Raw genomic sequence first — 19212 nt, 5'->3', positions numbered from 1 at the left:
TACACAATAAAACAGTCATTAACCTGTCTCACCCAAACCTTGTTGCCTTTTAAGGAGCGGGACGTAACAAATTACACAATAAAACAGTCATTATCCCAGGTCTATGTCTCGTCCATGTCTTCTTATGTATCATAGGTCGACAATTAAAACATTACACAATAAAATAGTCATTAACCTAGTTCCTTGTCTCTCTCCCCAATCTTCCTACGTTTAAAAGGGCACAACGTAACAAATTCCACAATAAAACAGTCATCAACCCAGCTCCCTGTCTCTCCCCAGCCTTTCTTTCATTTGAAAGGACAAATGTAACAAATTACACGAAAAAAACACCCAGTCATGAACCCAGCTCCTTGTCTTACCCTGGCCTATCTTTAGTTTGAAAGGACAGAACATAAAAAATACACAATGAAACAATCACTGTCCCAGCGCCATGTCTCTTCCCAGCCTTTCTTTCATTTTAAAGGTTGTGACGTAACAAATTATACAGAAAACAAGTAATTAAGCCATTTTCACCTCTCTCTCTCTCTCTCTCTCTCTCTCTCTCTCTCTCTCTCTCTCTCTCTCTCTCTCTCTCTCTCTCTCTCTCTCTCTCTCTCTCTCTCTCTCTCTCACCAATCTTGTTACGCTTTTAAGGGCTGGACGTAACAAGTTGCACAATAAAATAGTCATTAACCCAGCTCACTGTGTCTTCTCACCGCTCTTACGTTGCAAAATAGAACACAACTAACGCAGCTCACTGTCTCAAATCATTTTAAGTGTCGTGACAAATTACATACAAAAACTCTGATTACACACACACAAAAAACCCACTCAGTTAGCCAGATCCCTGAGTCTCCCCAGGCTTCTAAAGTGACGTAACATATTGCACATTAAAATAATAACTAACTCAGACACCCATTTCTCCCAAGCCTAGTTATAACGTTGGGATGTAATGAATTGCATTAAAAAAAACGTAACTAACCCAGCATCCTGTCTCTTTCCAGGCTGCTTACTTTTCAACGATAGGGATGTAACAAATTACAAAATAAAACAATCACTAACCCAGCTCCCTCTCTCCCCAGCCTTCTCACATTTAAAAGGCAGAACATAGCAAATTACAGAATAAAATAGTTAGAAACCCTGATCCTTGTCTCTCCCCAGCTTTTCTTACCCTTGAAAGGGTGGGACATAACAAATTACAGAAGAAAACAGTCATTATCCCTGATCCATGTCTCTCCCCAACCTTATGACGTTTTAAAGATTGGTACCTAACATATGACACAATGAAACACTTTAACCCAGCTCCCTATTTTCCACCAGCCTTCTTACTTTGTAACTGTTGAAAGCTAAAAAACATAAAAACCTTGGTAAGCCAGATCCCGGAATCTCCCAAGGTGTCTTACATTTTAAAGGACAGAATATACAAATTGCACATTAAAACAGTAACTACCCCTAGAAACCTGTTTCTACCAAGCCTTCTTACGTTTTAAGGTCGGGATGTAACGAATTGCACAAAAAAGAGTAACTAACCTACCTCCCTGTCTCTTGCCAGCATGCTTACGTTTGACAAATTACACAATAAAACAGTCATTAACCCAGCTCACTGTCTCTTGCCAGCCTTTCTTTCATTTGAAAATGTCGGACATAGGAACTTTCACAATAGCACAGCTCCCGCTCTCTTCCCAGGCTTCTTACGTTTCAAACACTAGGTTGTGACAAATTACACAATAAAACAGTCATTAACCTGTCTCACCCAAACACTAGGTTGTGACAAATTACACAATACAACAGTCATTAACCTGTCTCACCCAAACACTAGGTTGTGACAAGTTACACAATACAACAGTCATTAACCTGTCTCACCCAAACACTAGGTTGTGACAAGTTACACAATACAACAGTCATTAACCTGTCTCACCCAAACACTAGGTTGTGACAAGTTACACAATACAACAGTCATTAACCTGTCTCACCCAAACACTAGGTTGTGACAAGTTACACAATACAACAGTCATTAACCTGTCTCACCCAAACACTAGGTTGTGACAAGTTACACAATACAACAGTCATTAACCTGTCTCACCCAAACACTAGGTTGTGACAAGTTACACAATACAACAGTCATTAACCTGTCTCACCCAAACACTAGGTTGTGACAAGTTACACAATACAACAGTCATTAACCTGTCTCACCCAAACACAAGGTTGTGACAAATTACACAATACAACAGTCATTAACCTGTCTCACCCAAACACTAGGTTGTGACAAATTACACAATAAAACAGTCATTAACCTGTCTCACTCAAACCTTCTTGCCTTTTTATCCCAGCTCCATGTCTCGTCCATGTCTTAATGTCGAGAATTAAAGCATTAAACAATAAAATAGTCATTAACCTAGTTCCCCATCTCTCTCCTCAACCTTTTTACGTTTAAAAGGGCACGACGTAACAAATTCCACAATAAAATAGTCCTCAACCCAGCTCCCTGTCTCTCCCCAGCCTTTCTTTCATTTGAAAGGGCAGAACATAAAAATTACAGAATAAAACAGTCATTATCCCTGATCCATATGTTTCTCACCAACATTAGGATGTTTTAAAGATTGGTACCTAACATATGACACAATAAAACACTTTAACCCAGCTCCCTATTTTCCACCAGTCTTCTTACTTTTTAAGTGTTGAGACTTAACAAATTCCACATTAAAACAGTGATTAGCCCTCTCCCCAACTTTCTTACGTTTTAAGTGTAACAAATTATACACAAAAACTACAATTAAACCAGATCCCTGTCTCAAATTACAAACAACAAAACCCACACAGTAAGCCAGATAGGAGAATCTCCCCACGTTTCTGACCTTTTGAAGGACAGGACATAACGTATTGCACAATAAAACTGCAACTAACTCAGCTCCCTGTCTCTAACCAGCCTGCTTACATTTCAAAGATCAGGAGGTAACACATTACACAATAAACAGTCATTAACCCAGCTCCCTGTTGCTCTCCCAAACCTTCTTACATTTAAAAGGGTAGGACGTAACAAATTATACAATAAAACAGTCATTAACCTGTCTCACCCAAACCTTGTTGCCTTTTAAGAAGCAGGACATAACAAATTATACAATAAAACAGTCATTATCCCAGGTCCATGTCTCGTCCATGTCTTCTTACCCAGTGAGTGCTCTTGACCCGGCCCTGCTTGTTGTTCACACCCCAACCCCATACTCAGTTTTTGCACTTGAACTGGCCCTGCCTATGGTCCACTCTCCAACCCCGTACCCAGTGAGTAATCATGAACTGGCCCTGCCTATGGTCCACTCTCCAACCCCGTACCCAGTGAGTAATCATGAACTGGCCCTGCCTATGGTCCACTCTCCAACCCCGTACCCAGTGAGTAATCATGAACTGGCCCTGCCTATGATCCAGTCTCCAACCCCGTACCCAGTGAGTAATCATGAACTGGCCCTGCCTATGGTCCACTCTCCAACCCCGTACCCAGTGAGTAATCATGAACTGGCCCTGCCTATGGTCCACTCTCCAACCCCGTACCCAGTGAGTAATCATGACCCTTTCCCTGCCCACTGTTCAGGGACCACACTGCTATTTCAGGCAATGGCAGCTGTCTACACCCCAAACCCGTACCCAGTGAGTGCGCTTGAACTGGCCCTGCCTGCTGTTCACACCCCAACCCCGTACCCAACTGTCACTCTTCAACCAGCCCTGGCAGCTGTCCACACACCCCAAACTCATACCAAGTGACAGCAGTCGAAATGGCCCTGCCTGCTATCCAAACCACAACCCATACTCTGTTAGTATGCTTGAACTGGCCCTGCCTGTTGTCCACGCCCCATCACCATACACAATTTACGCACTAGAACTGGCCCTACCTGCTGTCAACACACCAACCCCGTACCCAGATTTCACTCTTGAACTGGCCCTGCCAGCTGTCCACACACCCCAACCCTGTACCCAGTGAGCACACATGACCCGGCCCTGGTTGTTGTTCACACCCCAACCCCGTACTCAGTTTTTGCACTTGAACTGGTCTTGCCTGCTGTCCAGTCTCCAACCCCGTACCCAGTGAATAAGCATGAACTGGCCCTGCCTACTGTTCAGGGATCACACTGCTATTTCAGGCAATGACAGACGTGTAGGCAACGAATTTAGAATTTAGAATTTGGAAGGGTAACATTGCCTCTTGATCTTGGCATATCAAACTGACAGATGCATTCTTTACAGCGCCTGCGTTACATATTTTCAACGAGAGTTGCCTCCCCTCCATTACCCCCTGTCTCAAGGAGTCTGGATAATTGAAGTTGCAGATGGCGAAGTATCAATTTTATTTCCTTAAATCCTGTCACAGAGGCTGTTCTCTTCATGTCAGGTAATACATAGCACCTACTGTTAATAATTTCGTCAGTGCTTGGCTTTATGTTTGTATTGTCACCAATCTATAATCAATACTGGTGAGATACCTTCAAACCACATCCCTGTACCCAGTTGTCACTCTTGAACAGGCTCTGACAGCTGTCCACACCCCAACCCCATACACATTTGTCACTCTTGAACAGGCTCTGACAGCTGTCCACACCCCAACCCCGTACACAGTTGTCACTCTTGAACAGGCTCTGACAGCTGTCAACACCACAACCCCGTACCCAGTTGTCACTCTTGAACAGCCTCTGACAGCTGTCCACACCCCAACCCCATACTCAATCAGCTGTGTTGAACTGGCCCTGCCTGCTGTCCACACCCCAACCCTGTACCCAGTGAGCGCACTTGACCCGACCTTGCTTGTTATTCACACCCCAACCCCGTACTCAGTTTTTGCACTTGAAATGGCCCTGCCTGCTGTCCACTCTCCAACCCCATACCCAGTGAGTAAGCTCTTGAACTGACCCTGCATGCTGTCCAGATACCAACTCCGTACCCAATTATCACTCTTGAACTGGCAATGACAGCTGTCTACACCTGAACCCCGTACCCAGTGAGTGCACTTGAACTGGCCCTGCCTGCTGTTCACACCCCAACCCCATATGCAGTTGTCGCTCTTGAACCAGCTCTGGCAACTGTCATCACACCCCAAACTCATACCAAGTGAGAGCACTCGAAATGGACCTGCCTTCTATCCATACCACAGCCCCATACCCTGTTAGCACGCTTGAACTGGACCTGCCTGGCATGGACAGCAGGCAGGGCCAATTCTAGTGCATTTACTGTGAATGGTGATTGGGTGTGGACAGCAGGCAGGGGCAGTTCCAGTCCTTTAACTGAGTATGGGGTTGAGGTGTATGATAGCTGCCAGGGCCAGTTCAATAGACAAAACAGAATACACGGTTGGTGCATGGACAGCAGGCAGGGCCACTTCTAGTGCATAAAGTGTGCATGGTGATTTGGTGTGGACAACAGTCCTTTAATGGGTTTGAGGTTGGGGTGTATGATAGCTGCCAGTCCCGGTTCAAGAGCGAAAACTGGGTACGGGGTTGGGGTGTGGACAACAGGCAGGGCCAGTTCTAGTGCGTAAGCTGTGAATGGTGATTGGGTGTGGACAGCAGGCAGGGTCAGTTCCTGTCCTCTAACTGGGTATGGGGTTGGGGTGTGTGACAGCTGCCAGGGCCGGTTAAATAGACAAAACAGAATACGCGATTGGTGCATGACCAGCAGACAGGCCACTTCTAATGCATAAAGTGTGTATGGTGATTGGGTGTGGACAGCAGTCCTTTCACCGGGTTTGAGGCTGGGTTGTATGATAGCTGCCAGGCCCGGTTCAAGAGCGAAAACTGGGTACGGGGTTGGGATGTGGACAGCAGGCACGGTCACTTCTACAATGCCAACTGGGTACGGGGTTGTGGTGTGGACAGCAGGCAGGGCCAGTTCCAATCATGTAACTGGGTATGGGTTGGGGTGTGTGACAGATGTCAGGGCCAGTTCCAGTCCTTTAACTGGGTATGGGGTTGGGGTATGGTAGCTGCCAGGCCCGGTTCAAGAGTAAAAAGTGGGTACGGGGTTCGGGCGTGGACAACAGTCAGGGCAAGTTCTAATGCATAAACTGTGAATGGTGTTTGGGTGTGGAAATCAGGCAGGGCCAGTTCCAGTCCTTTAACTGGGTATGGGGTTGGGGTGTATGATAGCTGCCAGGCCCGGTTCAAGAGCGAAAACTGGGTATGGAGATCAGGTGTGGACAGGAGGCAGGGCCAGTTCATTTGCTATCACTTGTTCTCAAGTTGGGGGTGTGGACAGCATGTTGGGCCAGTTCCAGTCCTCTATCTGGGTATGGGGTTGGGGTGTGTGACAGCTGCCATGGCCGGTTCAAGAGCGAAAACTGGGTACGGGGTTGGGGCGTGGACAGCAGGCACGGTCACTTCTAGCATGCCAACTGGCTACGGGGTTGTGTTGTGGACAGCAGGCAGGTCCAGTTCCAATCATGTAACTGGGTATGGGGTTGGGGAGTGTGACAGATGTCAAGGCCGGTTCCAGTCCTTTAACTGGGTATGCGGTTGGGGTGTATAGTAACTGTCAGGCCCTGTTCAAGAGTGAAAACTGGGTACGGGGTTCGGGTGTGGACAGCAGGCAGGGCCAGTTCAAATTCTCTCACTTGGTCTCAGGTTGGGAGTGTGGACAGCATGTAGTGCCAGTTCCCGTCCTCTATCTGGGTATGGGGTTGGGGCATGGACAGCAGGCAGGGCCAGTTCAAGCATGTGAACTGGATATGGGGTTCTTGTGTGGACAGCAGGCAGGGCCATTTCCAGTCATGTAACTGGATATCGGGTTGGGGTGTATGATAGCTGCCAGTCCCGGTTCAAGAACCAAAACTGGGTACGGGGTTGTGACGTTGACAGCAGGCAGGGCCAGTTCGAGTTCTCTCACTTGGTCTCAGGTTGGGAGTGTGGACAGCAGGCAGGGCCAGTTCCAGTCCTCTTAACTGGGTACGGGTTTCGGGCATGGACAGCAGGCAGAGCCAGTTCGATTGCTCTCAATTGGTCTCAGGTTGGGTGTGTGGACAGCATGTAGCACCAGTTCCAGTCCTCTATCTGGGTATGGGGTTGGGGTGTATGTCCTTTAATTAGGTATCGGGTTGGGGTGTATGATAGCTGCCAGGGTCGGTTTAAGAGCGAAAACAGTCATGGCCATTTCCAGACCTGTAACTGGGTATGGTGTTGGGGTGTGTGATAGATGTCAGGGCCGATTCAAAAGCAAAAACAGGATTGGGGCATGGACAGCAGACAGTGCCAGTTCTAGTGCTCTCACTTGGAATGACATTGGGAGTGTGGACAGCAGGCAGGGCCAGTTCCAGTCCACTAACTGGGTGTGAGGTTGGGGTGTGTGACAGCTGCCAGGGCCGGTTCAAGTGCGAAAACTGTGTACGGGGTTGTGGTGTAGGGCCAGTTCTAGTGTGTAAACTGTGAATGGTGATTGGGTGTGGACAGCAGGCAGGGTCAGTTCCAGTCTTTAATTGGGTATAGGGTTGGGGTGTATGATAGCTGCCAGGGTAGGTTCAAGAACGAAAATTGGGTACGGGGTTGCGGTGTGGATAGCAGGCAGAGCCAATTAGAGTGCTCTCACTTGGTCTGAGATTGGGTGTGTGGACAGCTGGCAGGGCTAGTTCCAATCCTTTAACTGGGTATGGGATTGAGGTATATAATAGCTGCCAGGGCCGGTTCAAGAGTGAAAACAGGTTACAGGGCTGAGACATGGACAGCAGGCAGGGCCAGTTCCAGTGATGTACTGGGTATGCGTTGGGGTGTGTGACAGATGTTAGAGCCGGTTCAATAGCTAAAACAGGATACGCGGTAGTGGCATGGACAGCAGGCAGGGCCAATTCTAGTGTATAAACTGTGAATGGTGATTAGGTGTGGACAACAGTCCTTTAACGGGTTTGAGGTTGGGGTGTATGATAGCTGCCAGTCCCGGTTCAAGAGCGAAAACTGGGTACAAGGTTGGGACGTCGAAAGCAGGCAGCACCAGTTCAAGCGTCTTTACTGGGTATGGAGTTGCGGTGTGGATAGCAGGCAGGGCCAGTTCCAGTCCTTTAATTCGGTATGGGGTTGGGGGCTATATGATAGCTGCCAGTGCCGGTTCAAGAGCAAAAACTGGGTACGGGGTTGGCGTGTGGACAGCAGGCAGGGCCAGTTCCAGTCCTCTATCTGGGTATGGGGTTGGGGTGTGTGACAGCTGACAGGACCGATTCAAAAGCAAAAACAGGATTGGGGCAAGGACAGCAGACAGTGCCAGTTCTAGTGCTCTCACTTGGAATGAGATTGGGGGTGTGGACAGCAGGCAGGGCTAGTTCCAATCCTTTAACTGGGTATGGGATTGAGGTGTATAATAGCTGCCAGGGCCGGTTCCAGAGCGAAAACAGGTTACGGGGTTGGGACATGGACAGCAGGCAGGGCCAGTTCAAGCGTGACAACTGTTTACGGGGTTGTGGTGCAGGGCCAGTTCTAGTGTATAAACTGTGAATGGTGATTAGGTGTGGACAGCAGGCAGGGCCAGTTCTAGTCCAGTAAATGGGTATGGCGTTAGGGTGTGTGACAGATGGCAGGGCCGATTCAATAGCAAAAACAGGATATGGGGTTGGGGCATGGACAGCAGGCAGGGCCAGTTCTAGTCCGTAAACTGTTAATGGTGATTCGGTGTGGACAGCAGGCAGGACCAGTTTCATTCCTCTTAACTGGGTACGGGGTTCGGGGGTGGACAGCAGGCAGGACCAGTTCGAGTGCTCTCACTTGGTCTCAGGTTGGGGGTGTGCACAGCAGGTAGGGCCAGTTCCAGTCCACTATCTGCATATGGGGTTGGGGTGTGTGACCGCTGCCAAGGCCGGTTCAAGAGCAAAAACTGGATACGGAGTTGGGGCGTGGACAGCAGGCAGGGCCACTTCTAGCATGCCAACTAGGTACGGGGTTGTGGTGTGGACAGCAGGCAGGTCCAGTTACAATCATGTAACTGGGTATGGGGTTGGGGTGTGCGACAGATGTCAAGGCTGGTTCCAGTCCTTTAACTGGGTATGCGGTTGGGGTGTATGGTACCTGCCAGGCCCGGTTCAAGAGTGAAAACTGGTTACGCGGTTCCGCCATGGACAGCAGGTAGGGCCAGTTGCAGTCCTCTCACTTGGTCTTAAGTTGGGAGTGTGGACAGCATGTAGGGCCAGTTCCAGTCCTCTATCTGGGTATGGGGTTGGGGTGTGTGACAGCTGCCATGGCCAGTTCAAGTGCGAAAACTGCGTACGGGGTTGGGGCTTGGACAGCAGGCAGGGCCAGTTCAGGCATGTGAACTGGGTACGGGGTTGTGTTATGGACAGCAGGCAGGGCCAGTTCCAGTGATGTAACTGGGTATGCGTTGGGGTGTGTGACAGATGTCAGAGCCGGCTCAATAGCTAAAACAGGATAAGGGGTTGTGGCATGGACATCAGGCAGGGCCAATTCTAGTGTATAAACTGTGAATGATGATTGGGTGTGGACAGTAGGCAGGGGCAGTTACAGTCCTTTAACTGGGTATGAGGTTGGGGTGTATGATAGCTGCCAGTCCCGGTTCTAGAGCGAAAACTGGGTATGGGGTTGGGACGTTGAAAGCAGGCACCGCCAGTTCAATGCGTACGGAGTTGCGGTGTGGACAGCAGTTCGAGAGCTCTCACTTGGTTAGAGATTGGGGGTGTGGACAGCAGGCAGGGACAGTTTCAGTCCTTTTACTGGGTATGGGGTTGAGGTGTATAATAGGTGCCAGGGCCGGTTCAAGAGCGAAAACTGGCTACGAGGTTGGGACGTGGAGGCAGGGCCAGTTCAAGCGTGCCAACTATGTATAGGGTTGTGGTGAAGGGCCAGTTCTAGTGCGAAAACCCTTAATGGTGATTGGGTGTGGACAGCAGGCAGGGCCAGTTCTAGCATGCCAACTGGGTACAGGGTTGTGGTGTGGATAGCAGGAACGGCTAGTTCCAGTCATGTAACTGGGTATGGGTTTGGGGTGTGTGACAGTTGTCAGAGCCGGTTCCAGTCCTTTAACTGAGTATGAGGTTGGAGTGTATGGTACCTTGCAGTCCCAGTTTAAGAGTGAAAACTGGTTACAGGGTTCCGGCGTGGACAGCAGGCAGGGCCAGTTCGAGTTCTCTCACTTGGTCTCAGGTTGGGAGTGTGGACAGTATGTAGGGCCAGTTCCAGTCATGTAACTGGGTATAGGGTTGGAGTGTGTGACAGATGTCATAGCCAGTTCCAGTCCTTTAACTGGGTATGAGTTGGGGTGTATGGTACCTGCTAGGCCCGGTTCAAGAGTGAAAACTGGTTACGGGGTTCCGGTATGGACAGCAGGTAGGGTCAGTTTGAGTCCTCTATCTATGTATGGGGTTGGGGTGTGTGACAGCTGCCATGGCCGGTTCAAGAGCGAAAACTGGGTACGTAGTTGGGGCGTGGACAGCAGGCAGGGCCAGTTCAAGCATGTAGACATACATCATGGGGTTGTGGTGTGGACAGCAGCCAGGGCCAGTTCCAGTCATGTAATTGGGTATGGGGTTGGGGTGTGTGACAGATCCTAGAACCGGCTCAATAGTGAAAACAGGATACGTGGTTGTGGCATGAACTTCAGGCAGGGCCAATTCTAGTGCATAAACTGTGAATGGTGATTGGGTGTGGACAGCAGGCAGGGCCAGTTCCAGTCCTTTAACTGGGTATGCGATTGAGGTGTATAATAGCTGCCAGGACCGGTTCAAGAGCGAAAACTGGGTATGGGTTGGGACGTGGACAGCAGGCAGGGCTAGTTCTAGTTTGTAAGCTGGTAATGGTGATTGGGTGAGGACAGCAGGCAGGGCCAGTTCCAGTTCTCTAACTGGGTAAGGGGTTGGGGTGTGTGACAGCTGCCAGGGCCGGTTCAAGTGCAAAAACTGGGTACGGGTGTCACGGGGATCCTATAATACCCGTAACTGAATGAAACACGATTGTCCAAATATCTCTCCTAACTGTATATCTATTAGATCTCTCTGTAACCCGCTGGCTCATTTAGGTATGATCAGAGATAAGATCTTATATAAAGTATATATAATATAGCACGTTTAGTTCACTAGAAAACACAACAAAAACACATTTGGAATCTGTATTAACCTACGCTGACAAATGTACAGCCGCAGTAGTTAATTAACAACAATAAATAATAACAACCCAGAACTGATCACTTAATTAGTTAATCTCTAGGTGTCTAGTTTACACAATATGCTAATCACTTCACCGTGACACAACACCCACACGTGTGATAATTGAGAAACGCTAACACACAGACGTGTGATAATGAGAAACGCTTCCAGGGGAACTTAATTAATAAAGGAATTACAACTCTATTGCTAACTGGTTAATTTTTAATTAACCCTTACTACTCATTGAGTAACCTTGTAACACAGAATTAATACTGGTACCTATCGCAATAAAGACAATAACCTACAGTTTACCTAGGTCCTCGAGGATGACTGGTTAAGCTTTTTATAATTATTTAGGACAGTGAGCCTACAGATTACTGCGTCAGATGACCGGCAGCACCGTCTAAATAATATTGGTATAATACAGTATTAAAATATTTAAAGTCACATCGATCACATCAAGGTTGTACAACAGAGCAGAAAATATATAATTACCAAGTCCAAATGGACTAACGTTCCCCCTGGACGCCTTCCAATATGTTTCTCTCCGATATCTCTAAAACCCTAGCTATTTATTAAAAATCCAAATATCACCTGGGGGTACAAGGCGGTCCTCCCCCTATCAAGTGATATTCCACAGCGACCAAGGCGGCATATCTTTCTCTTAGATCGCCAGACTCAATGACGCCTAGTCGCCAAAATCACGGTTGTAAAAACCGCACTCGCGGAGGTATTACGTAACTACTGGCCACATGGCCTCCACAGCTGGACTAAGTGCATATTGGGATGCACGGTTGCGTGAAGGTTTTACGTAACAAGGTGCCCACCTGGGCTAAGTGCATATTGGAACTGCACACGGCCCTTCAAACAATTAATATCGCCACAGCTGAAAAGAAATTAAGAGCATGTACCGTCACAACGGGGTTGGGGCATGGACAGCAGTCAGGGCCAGTTCAAGCGTGCTAACTGGTACGGGGTTGCGATGTGGATAGCAGGCAGAGCCAGTTAGAGTGCTCTCACTTGGTCTGAGATTGGGGGTGTGGACAGCAGACAGGGCCAATTCTTGTCCTTTAACTGGGTATGCGATTGAGGTGTATAATAGCTGCCAGGACTGGTTCAAGAGCGAAAACTGGGTATGGGCTTGGAACATGGACAGCAGGCAGGGCCAGTTCTAGTTTGTAAGCTGTGAATGGTGATTTGAGGTGGACAGCAGGCAGGGCCAGTTCCAGTCCTCTAACTGGGTAAGAGGTTGGGGTGTGTGGCAGCTGCCAGGGCCGGTTCAAGTGCAAAAACTGGGTACAGTGTTGGGGCGTGGACAGCAGTCAGGGCCAGTTCAAGCGTGATAACTGGGTACGGGGTTGTGGTGTGGATAGCAGACAGGGCCAGTTAGAGTGCTCTCACTTGGTCTGAGATTGGGGGTGTGGACAGCTGGCAGGGACAATTCTTGACCTTTAACTGGGTATGCGATTGAGGTGTATAATAGCTGCCAGGACCGGTTCAAGAGCGAAAACTGGGTATGGGGTTGGGACATGGACAGCAGGCAGAGCCAGTTCTAGTTTGTAAGCTGTGAATGGTGATTGGGTGTGGACAGCAGGCAGGCCAATTCCAGTCCTCTAACTGGGTAAGGGGTTTGGGTGTGTGACAGCTGCAAGGGCCGGTTCAAGTGCAAAAACTGGGCACAGGGTTGGGGCGTGGACAGCAAGCAGGGTCAGTTCAAGCGTGGCAACTGTGTATGGGGTTGTGGTGCAGGGCCAGTTCCGGTCCTGTAACTGGATATGGTGTTAGGGTGTGTGACAGATACCAGGGCCGATTCAATAGCGAAAACAGGATACGGGGTTGAGGCATGGACAGCAGGCAGGGCCAGTCCTAGTGCGTAAACTGCGCATGGTGATTGGGTGTGGACAGCAGGCAGGGCCAGTTACAGTCCTCTTAACTGGGTACGGGATTCAGACATGGACAGCAGGCAGGACCAGTCCTTTAACTGGGTATGGGATTGAGCTGTATACTAGCGGGGTTGGGACGTGGACAGCAGGCAGGGCCAGTTCAAGCGTGACAACTGTGTATCAGGTTGTGGTGCAGGGCCAGTTCTAGTGTATAAACTGTTAATGGTTATTGGGTGTGGACAGCAGGCAGGGCCAGCTCCAGTCCTCTATCTGGGTATGGGGTTGGGGTGTATGACAGCTGCCATGGCCGGTTCAAGAGCGAAAACTGGGTACGGGGTTGGGGCGTGGACAGCAGGCAGGGCCAGTTCCAGTCATGTAACTGGGTATGGCGTTGGGGTGTGTGACAGATCCTAGAACCGGCGCAATAGTGAAAACAGGATACGTGGTTGTGGCATGGACTTCAGGCAGGGCCAATTCTAGTGCATAAACTGTGAATGGTGATTGGGTGTGGACATAAGGCAGGGCCAGTTCCATTTCTTTAACTGGGTATGGGGTTGGGATGTATGATAGCTGCCACTGCCGGTTCAAGAGCGAAAACTGCGTACGGGGTTGGGGCGTGGACAGCAGGCAGGGCCAGTTCAAGCGTGCTAACTGGGTACAGGGTTGCGGTGTGGATAGCAGGCAGGGCCAGTTACAGTCCTCTATCTGCGTATGGGGTTGGGGTGTGTGACAGCTGCCAAGGCCGGTTCAAGAGCAAAAAAGGGGTACTGGGTTGGGGCGTGGACACTTCTAGCATGCCAACTAGGTATGGGGTTGTGGTATGGACAGCAGGCAGGGCCAGTTCCAGTCATGTAACTGGCAATCGAGTTGGGGTGTGTGACAGATATCAGGGCCGGTTCCAGTCCTATAACTGGGTATGAGGTTGGGGTGTATGGTAGCTGCCAGGCTCGGTTGAAGAGTGAAAACTGGTTACGGGGGTTCCGGCGTGGACAGCAGGAAGGGCCAGTTCAAGTGCTCTCACTTGGTCTCAGGTTGGGGGTGTGGACAACATGTAGGGCCAGTTCTAATCCTTTAACTGGGAATGGGATTGAGGTGTATAATAGCTGCCAGGACCGGATCAAGAGCGAAAACTGGGTACGGGGTTGGGACGTTGACAGCAGGCAGGGCCAGTTCTAGTTTGTAAGCTGTGAATGGTAATTAGGTGTGGACAATAGGCAGGGCCAGTTCCAGTCCTCTAACTGGTAAGTGGTTGGGGTGTGTGACAGCTGCCAGGGCCGGTTCAAGTCCAAAAACTGGGTACGGGGTTGGGGCGTGCACAGCAGGCAGGGTCAGTTCAAGCATGCCAACTGTGTATGGGGTTGTGGTGCAGGGCCAGTTCTAGTTTTCCAGTCCTGTAACTGCATATGGTGTTAGGGTGTGTGACAGATACCAGGGCCGATTCAATAGCAAAAATAGGATACAGGGTTGGGGCATGGACAGCATGCAGGGCCAGTTCTAGTGCGTAAACTGTGAATGGTGATTGGGTGTCCTCTTAACTGGGTACGGGGTTCGGGCGTGAACATCAGGGCCAGTTCCAGTCATGTAACTGGGTATGGGGTTGGGCTGTGTCACAGATGTCAGAGCCGGTTCCAGTCCTTTAAGCGGGTATGAGGTTGGAGTGTATGATAGCTGCCAGGCCCGGTTCAAGTGCAAAAACTGGGTACGGGGTTCGGGCGTGGACATCAGGAAGGGCCAGTTCCAGTCATGTAACTGGGTATGGGGTTGGGCTGTGTCACAGATGTCAGAGCCGGTTCCAGTCCTTTAACCGGGTATGAGGTTGGAGTGTATGATAGCTGCCAGGCCCGGTTCATGTGCAAAAACTGGGTACGGGGTTCGGGCGTGGAAAGCAAGCTGGGCCAGTTCGAGTGCTCTCACTTGGTCTAAGGTTGGGGGTGTGGACAGCAGGTAGGGCCAGTTCCAGTCCTCTATCTGGGTATGGGGTTGGGGTGTGTGACAGCAGGCAGAGCCAGTTCCAGTCCTCTATCTGGGTATTTTTTGGGGGTGTGTGACACCTGCCATGGCCGGTTCAAGAGCGAAAACTGGGTACGGGGTTGGGGCTTAGACAGCAGGCAGGGCCAGTTCAGGCATGTGAACTGGGTACGGGGTTGTGGTATGGACAGCACGCAGGGCCAGTTCCAGTGATGTAACTGGGTATGCGTTGGGGTGTGTGTCAGATGTCAGAGCCGGTTCAATAGCTAAAACAGGATACGGGGTAGTGGCATGGACAGCAGGCAGGGCCAATTCTAGTGTATAAACTGTCAATGGTGATTAGGTGTGGACAGTAGGCAGGGGCAGTTATAGTCCTTTAACTGATTACGGGGTAAGGGTGTATGATAGCTGCCAGTCCCGGTTCAAGAGCGAAAACTTGGTACGGGGTTGGGAAGTCGAAAGCAGGCACCGCCAGTTCAAGCGTGTTAAATAGGTACGGAGTTGCGGTGTGGATAGCAGTTCTAGTCCTTTAACTGGGTATGAGGTTGGGGTGTACGATACCTGCAAGCTCCGGTTCAAGAGTGAAAACTGGGTACGGGGTTGGGACGTCGACAGCAGGCAGGGACAGTTCCAGTCCTCTTAACTGGGTATGGGGTTCGGGGGTGGACAGCAGGCAGGACCAGTTTGAGTGCTCTCACTTGGTCTCAGGTTGGGGGTGTGGACAGCAGGTAAGGCCAGTTCCAGTCCTTTAACTGGGTATGGGATTGAGGTGTATAATAGCTGCCATTGCCTGTCCAAGAGAGAAAACTGGGTACGGCGTTGGGCCTTGGACAGCAGGCAGGGCCAGTTCAAGCATGACAACTGTGTACGGGTTTGTGGTGCAGGGCCAGTTCTAGTGTATAAACTGTGAATGGTGTTTGGGTGTGGAGAGCAGGCAGGGCCAGTTCCTGTCCTGTAACTGGGTATGGTGTTAGCGTGTGTGACAGATGGCAGAGCCGATTCAATATCGAAAACAGGATATGTGGTTGGGGCATGGACAACACGCAGGACCAGTTCTAATGCGTAAACTGTTAATGGTGATTCGGTGTGGACAGCAGGCATGACCGGTTCCAGTCCTCTTAACTGGGTACGGGGTTCGGGGGTGGACAGCAGGCAGGACCAGTTTGAGTGCTCTCACTTGGTCTCAGGTCGGGGGTGTGGGCAGCAGGTAGGACCAGTTCCAGTCCTCTATCTGCGTATGGGATTGGGGTGTGTGACAGATGCCAGGGCCAGTTCAATAGCGAAAACAGGATTATGGCTAGGGGCATGGACAGCAGACAGGGCCACTTCTAGTATGCAAACAGGATACAGAGTTGAGGTGTGGACAGCAGCCAGGACCAGTTCCAGTCATGTAACTGGGAATGGGGTTGGGGTGTGTGACAGATGTCAGAGCTGGTTCCAGTCCTTTAACTGGGTATGAGGTTGGGGTGTACAATACCTGCCAGCTGCGGTTCAAGAGCGAAAACTGGGTACGGGGTTGGGACATCGGCAGCTGGCAGGGCCAGTTCTAGCATACTAACTGGGTACGGGGTTGCTTGTGTGGCAGCAGGCAGGGACAGTTCCAGTCCTCAAACTGGGTATGGTGTTGGGGTGTGTGACAGATGCCAGGGCCAGTTCAATAGCGAAAATAGGATTATGGCTTGGGGCATGGACAGCAGGCAGGGCCAGTTCTAGTGCGTAAACTGTGAATGTTGATTGGGTGTGGACAGCAGGCAGGGCCAGTTCCAGTCCTCTTAACTAGCTTCGGGGTTCATCCGTTGACAGTAGGCAGGGTCAGTTCGAGTGCTCTCATTTGTTCTCAGGTTGTGGGTGTGGACAGCAGGTAGGGCCAGTTCCAGTCCTCTATCTGCGTATGGGGTTGGGGTGTTTGACAGCTGCCAAGGCCGGTTCAAGAGCAAAACGTGGGTACGGGGTTGGGGCGTGGACAGAATGCAGGGCCACTTCTAGGATGCCAACTGGGTACGGGGTTGGGGCATGGACAGCAGGCAGGGCCAGTTCTAGTACGTAAACTGTGAATGGTGATAGGGTGTGGACAGTAGGCAGGGGTAGTTACAGTCCTTTAACTGAGTACGGGGTTGGCGTGTATGATAGCTGCCAGTCCCAGTTCAAGACCGAAAACTTGATACGGGGTTGGGACGTTCAAGTGTGTTAAATGGGTACGGCGTTGCGATGTGGATAGCAGTTCGAGTGCTCTCACTTGGTCTGAGATTGGGAATGTGCACTGCAGGCAGGGACAGTTCCAGTCCTTTTACTGGGTATGAGGTTGAGGTGTATGGGGTTGGGGTGTGTGACAGATGCTATGGCCAGTACAAGAGCGAAAACTGGGTACGGGGTTGGGGTGTGGACAGCAGTCAGGGCCAGTTCAAGCGTGCTAACTGGGTACAGGTTTGCAGTGTGAATAGCAGGCAGGGCCAATTAGAGTGCTCTCACTTGGTTTGAGATTGGGGGTGTGGACAGCAGGCAGGGCCAATTCCAGTCCTTTAACTGGGTATGCGATTGAGGTGTATAATAGCTGCCAGGACCGGTTCAAGAGCGAAAACTGGGTACGGGGTTTGGACGTGCAGAACAAGCAGGGCCAGTTCTAGTTTGTAAGCTGTGAATGGTGACTGGGTGTGGAAAGCAGGCAGGGCCAGTTCCAGTCCTCTAACTGGGTAAGGGGTTGGGTATGTGACAGATACCAGAATAGCAAAAACAGGATACGGGGTTGGGGCATGGACAACAGGCAAGGCCAGTCCTAGTGCGTAAACTGTGCATAGTGATTGGGTGTGGACAGCATGCAGGGCCAGTTCCAGTCCTCTTAACTGGGTACGGAATCGGGCGTAGACAGCAGGCAGGGCCAGTTTCAGTCCTCTATCTGGGTATGCAGTTGGGGTGTGTGACAGCTGCCAGAGCTGGTTCCAGTCCTTTAACTGAGAAAGAGGTAGGGGTGTATGGTACTTTGCAGGTCCGTTTCAAGAGAGAAAACTTGTTACGTGGTTTAGGCATGGACAGCAGGCAGAGCCAGTTCGAATGGTCTCACTTGGTCTCAGGTTGGGACTGTGGACAGAATGTAGGGCCAGTTCCAGTCCTCTATCAGGGTATGGGGTTGGGGTGTGTGACAGCTGTCATAGTCGGTTCAAGAGCAAAAACTGGGTACGGAGTTGGGGCGTGGACAGCAGGCAGGGCCAGTTCAAGCGTGCTAACTGGGTACAGGGTTGCGGTGTGGACAGCAGGCAGGGCCAGTTCAAGCGTACTAACTGGGTACAGGGTTGCGGTGTGGATAGCAGGCAGGGCCAGTTCAAGCGTACTAACTGGGTACAGGGTTGCGGTGTGGATAGCAGGCAGGGCCAGTTACAGTGCTAGCTATCTCTTGGTCTGAGATTGGGGATGTGGACAGCAGGCAGGGCCAGTTCCAATTATTCAACTGGGTATGGGATTGAAGTGTATAATAGCTGCCAGGGCCGGTTCAAGAGCAAAAACTGGGTACGGGGTTGGGATGTGGACAGCAGGCACGACCGGTTCGAGTCCTCTTAACTGGGTACGGGGTTCGTGGGTGGACAGCAGGTAGGGCCAATTCCAGTCCTCTATCTGCGTATGGGGTTGGGGTGTGTGACAGCTGCCAAGGCCGGTTCAAGAGCAAAAAAGGGGTACTGGGTTGGGGCGTGGACAGTAGGCAGGGCCACTTCTAGCATGCCAACTAGGTATGGGGTTGTGGTATGGACAGCAGGCAGGGCCAGTTCCAGTCATGTAACTGGGAATCGAGTTGGGGTGTGTGACAGATATCAGGGCCGATTCCAGTCCTATAACTAAGGCTGGGGTGTATGGTAGCTGCCAGGCTCGGTTGAAGAGTGAAAACTGGTTCCGGGGTTCCGGCGTGGACAGCAGGCAGGGCCACTTCTAGGATGCCAACTGGGTACGGGGTTGGGGCATGGACAGCAGGCAGGGCCAGTTCTAGTGCATAAACTTTGAATGGTGATTGGGTGTGGACAGCAGGCAGAGCCAGTTCCAGTCCTCTATCTGGGTATTTTTTTGGGTGGTGTGCAGCTGCCATGGCCGGTTCAAGAGCGAAAACTGGGTACGGGGTTGGGGCGTGGACAGCAGGCAGGGCCAGTTCAGGCATGTGAACTGGGTACGGGGTTGTGGTATGGACAGCAGGCAGGGCCAGTTCCAGTGATGTAACTGGGTATGCGTTGGGGTGTGTGACAGTTGTCAGAGCCGGTTCAATACCTAAATCAGGATACGGGGTTGTGGGGT

The 19212-nt window shown here is 50.6% G+C and overlaps 1 protein-coding gene across 1 annotated transcript in view; it reads left to right on the top strand.

The window, feature by feature from the left end:
• Positions 1–3135: 3135 nt before the first annotated feature.
• Positions 3136–19212, top strand: part of LOC121378004 — a 40142-nt gene continuing 24065 nt past the window's right edge. Inside the window, exons 1-5 of the mRNA XM_041506100.1 lie at positions 3136–3621; positions 4494–4857; positions 9492–9610; positions 10007–10107; positions 12735–12796. Of these exons, the coding sequence (XP_041362034.1) occupies positions 3136–3621; positions 4494–4857; positions 9492–9610; positions 10007–10107; positions 12735–12796 (1132 nt within the window). The remainder of the gene's footprint in view (positions 3622–4493; positions 4858–9491; positions 9611–10006; positions 10108–12734; positions 12797–19212) is intronic.

Source organism: Gigantopelta aegis, chromosome 7 (genome assembly GCF_016097555.1).
Source record: "Gigantopelta aegis isolate Gae_Host chromosome 7, Gae_host_genome, whole genome shotgun sequence".
Lineage (NCBI taxonomy): Eukaryota > Metazoa > Mollusca > Gastropoda > Neomphalida > Peltospiridae > Gigantopelta > Gigantopelta aegis.
Note: the sequence above shows the minus strand (reverse complement) of the source record. Positions and strands in the feature narration are given on the sequence as shown.